The following is a 3,525-nucleotide window of genomic DNA, read 5'->3' on the forward strand; positions in this document are numbered from 1 at the left end:
AAAAATTTTCAAATGGTGAATTTAATTCGTTATCATCATCATCTTCACTAGTGCATGAGGTTTCTGATTTATTTTCTAGTACAGTTGACTGTGTGTCACATATTTCATTTTGTTTTGCATGTTACTCAATGGTTCAATTATTGGCTTAAATGTCTCACGGAAATAGTTTTCAGAATCTATAACACCACGTTTCATTTCCATTATTTTTCGTTTAATATTTTTTTTTGATGTTATTAAAATTTCCAATAAAACTTTTTGTTTGTTCATTGTAAATAATAAAAGTAATATACCTGTATCGTATGACTGCTGATAACACTATGTAGATAATAACTGTGTGACGGTATATTTATATAGGTTTAAGTATATAAAATTATTTTATTTTAACCCGCGATAACTCGCACTGTTAGAAATAATCTAACATTCAACTTATTTTTAGAATAACAATAATCGTTTAAATGATAAATAGTTGTCCTTCCATCAATGCTTTATCTATATCACTATAGAACTAATAATATCATAATGGAAGATAAGATAACATTATTTGACAATTGTTTTCAGTTTAAAGTTGACGGTAAGCAAATTGTTAGTAGTAATCTAACGCGCGAGTGATCACGACACCCGAGTTGTTAGTAATAATCTAACGCGCGAGTGATCACGACACCCGACTTGTTAGTAATATTCTAACACGCGAGTGTTTACGCGGTGATTTTTGTATGTGTGTAAAATTCAAATTAACATTTTCAAACTAATATCATTATTTTTAGTGTCGTGTATCATTTTATGATATTGTTTTCTTTGTAATTGTTTACTGTAATAATGAACAACGATAAAATTACAAATAAAGTAATAGAATGGTTGCAAGAAGATGAAGATACAAACATCAGTGACCTGAACTCAGAAACAGATACAGAATCTGAGCATTCAAATCATGACACAGAATCAGAACAGTCAGGTAATAGTGATTCTGATAATACACATACCCCGGCTTCAAATAATTTACTGTATACCCCTTGTTATGTTGGAAAAGATGGTACGAAATGGCTAATGCATAAGCCACAAACTACAAAAACTGCTCGTCAAAATATAATTACAAAATTACCGGGAGTGAAAGGTGCAGCTAAAAATTCAAAAACAATTTTAGACTGTTGGAAAATATTTTTTCCCGATAATATAATTATTTATATTGTCGAATGTACAAATCAACAACTTAATTTAATTCGTTCTAATTATACACGAGGTGAAAGAGACTGTCCACCAACAAATTTTGAAGAAATTTTAGCATTTTTTGGGTTATTATATTTGGCTGGTGTAAAGAAGGCTCAGCATCTGAACACCGATGAATTATGGTCTACCGACGGTACAGCTCCTGAATTTTTCTCGGCAACTATGTCTAAAAGACGTTTTCATACTCTCGTACAAGCAATTCGTTTTGATGATCGTAATAGTAGATTAGAGCGAAAAAAGACTGACAACCTAGCGCCAATCAGATATATTTTTGACCAGTTTTTAAAATCATGCATAGAAAGTTACACAATAAGTGAATACGCTACTATCGATGAAATGTTAGAAGCATTTCGTGGGAGGTGTAAATTTAGGCAATATATAGCCAACAAACCCGCCAAATATGGCATCAAAATATACGCTCTTGTTGATGCTAGAACATTTTATACTTCCAACATGGAAATATACGCTGGAAAACAGCCCCCAGGTCCATTTCAAAAAGATAATAGTGCAGCTTGTGTAGTGAAACGTCTAATAGAACCAATTGATAAATCCGGGCGCAATATTACAATGGATAATTATTTTACATCTGTACCTCTCGCCAACGAATTATATGCAAACCACCGGCTTACTATTGTAGGAACATTACGGAAAAACAAAAGAGAGATTCCACCAGAGTTTACTAATATAAAATCACGTCCATTACAAAGTACAATGTTTGCATATGGACAACATACAAACAACAGTCTTCTTTGCTCGTATGTTCCTAAAAAAAATAAAAATGTTTTAATGTTATCAACAATGCATCGTGATGATTATATTGACCCAGATTCGGGTGATTTGAAAAAGCCAGAAGTAATAACTTTCTACAATTTGACCAAAGGTGGAGTTGATGTAGTAGATCGACTAAAAACTGAATATTCAGTAACAAGAATAAGTAACCGTTGGCCATTTACAATTTTTTGTAGTCTGTTGAATATTGGAGCAATAAATTCACAAATAATTTATAAAACGAATACGAATGATATATTTACTAGAAGACAATTTCTTACAGACTTATGCAAAATATTAACAAAACCCCATTTGTTAAAACGTGCAACAATACCTAGTCTTGGATTATCAATTCGCCAGAAAATACAAAATATTACAGGATTTCAAGCAGCACCAAAGGAAAACACTCCTCAAGGAAAGCCACGATGTACATACTGTCCAATACGTAAAAATAGATTCACACAGCATCAATGTAGCATTTGCTCCAAACCAATTTGCAAGGAACATACTGCATCAACTAACCTAATTTGCCTCATTTGTAATAATCCTCAAGATTCAGATGATTAATATTATTTCAATTTTTTGCATGTATACATAAATTTAGGGTTTTAATTTATCAGTACTTTTTTTTTTCAAATTAAATATAAAAATGTAAAATGTATTGTAAGAATGTATACAGTTAACCTATTTACTCATTTGTAATTCATTTTAATGATTAATATAATTAAAAGTTTTTGATATTAGTACATTATTAACTTGGGGTTTTTTTAATGTATTTCAATAACAGCTTTAAAACACCTAAAGTGGTAAAATTAAAGTGGCACAAGTATCTCATATATATATTGTCTTTTGTAAATAATGCAATAAATATAAATTGTATAAAACGGAATTTGTGTTTTGATGAAATTAAATAAACTAATTGAGTGTTAGAAAAAATCTAACACGCGAGCAATTGCGTAAAAGACAACGCGCGAGTTATCGCGGGTTAATGAACGTATGAAAACCACATCTATACCTTCCTTCATTCATTTCCCGAGTTTTATCGATGACCATAAACCCATAATCACTATGATTCCAACATAAATGAGAAATTTTACGAAATTCTGAGAAATCCATATCTGTAGACGAATGATCGTTGAATATATGTCGTAAATTTGTATCATCTTGTTTCAGTATTATTAAGAAGTTTGCGTTATCTCTTACTAGCTGTTTTGATATTTTAGAATATGTTTGTGCTAAATAAAATACAGAGCTAGCACCTGAATGTCTGCCCATGCTAAAGTATTCTCTGATTACGGATTGTGGACCACATATCACATCATCAAAAATGATAATAGAATTTTTTTAGTTAAGTTTGGTTTTATAACCTTATCAGCGTTTGTAAATATGAAAAAATTAGCACCTTTAATATCATCTATTATTTTTTTTCAGTAAGACATATTTTTCCTGATTAGAGGTTTTCGAGTATAAATAAATATTTTCAAATCTTAACCCGTTTGCATGTGTGATCAATTATACCTTATATTTGGTTTT

The 3,525-nt window shown here is 30.6% G+C and overlaps 1 protein-coding gene across 1 annotated transcript in view; it reads left to right on the forward strand.

The window, feature by feature from the left end:
* Positions 1-400: 400 nt before the first annotated feature.
* Positions 401-3,525, forward strand: part of LOC100575357 — a 3,764-nt gene continuing 639 nt past the window's right edge. Inside the window, exon 1 of the mRNA XM_016801196.2 lies at positions 401-2,355. Coding sequence (XP_016656685.1) covers positions 817-2,355 — 1,539 coding nt within the window. The 5' untranslated portion in view covers positions 401-816. The remainder of the gene's footprint in view (positions 2,356-3,525) is intronic.

The sequence above is a fragment of the Acyrthosiphon pisum genome, chromosome X (genome assembly GCF_005508785.2).
Source record: "Acyrthosiphon pisum isolate AL4f chromosome X, pea_aphid_22Mar2018_4r6ur, whole genome shotgun sequence".
NCBI lineage: Eukaryota > Metazoa > Arthropoda > Insecta > Hemiptera > Aphididae > Acyrthosiphon > Acyrthosiphon pisum.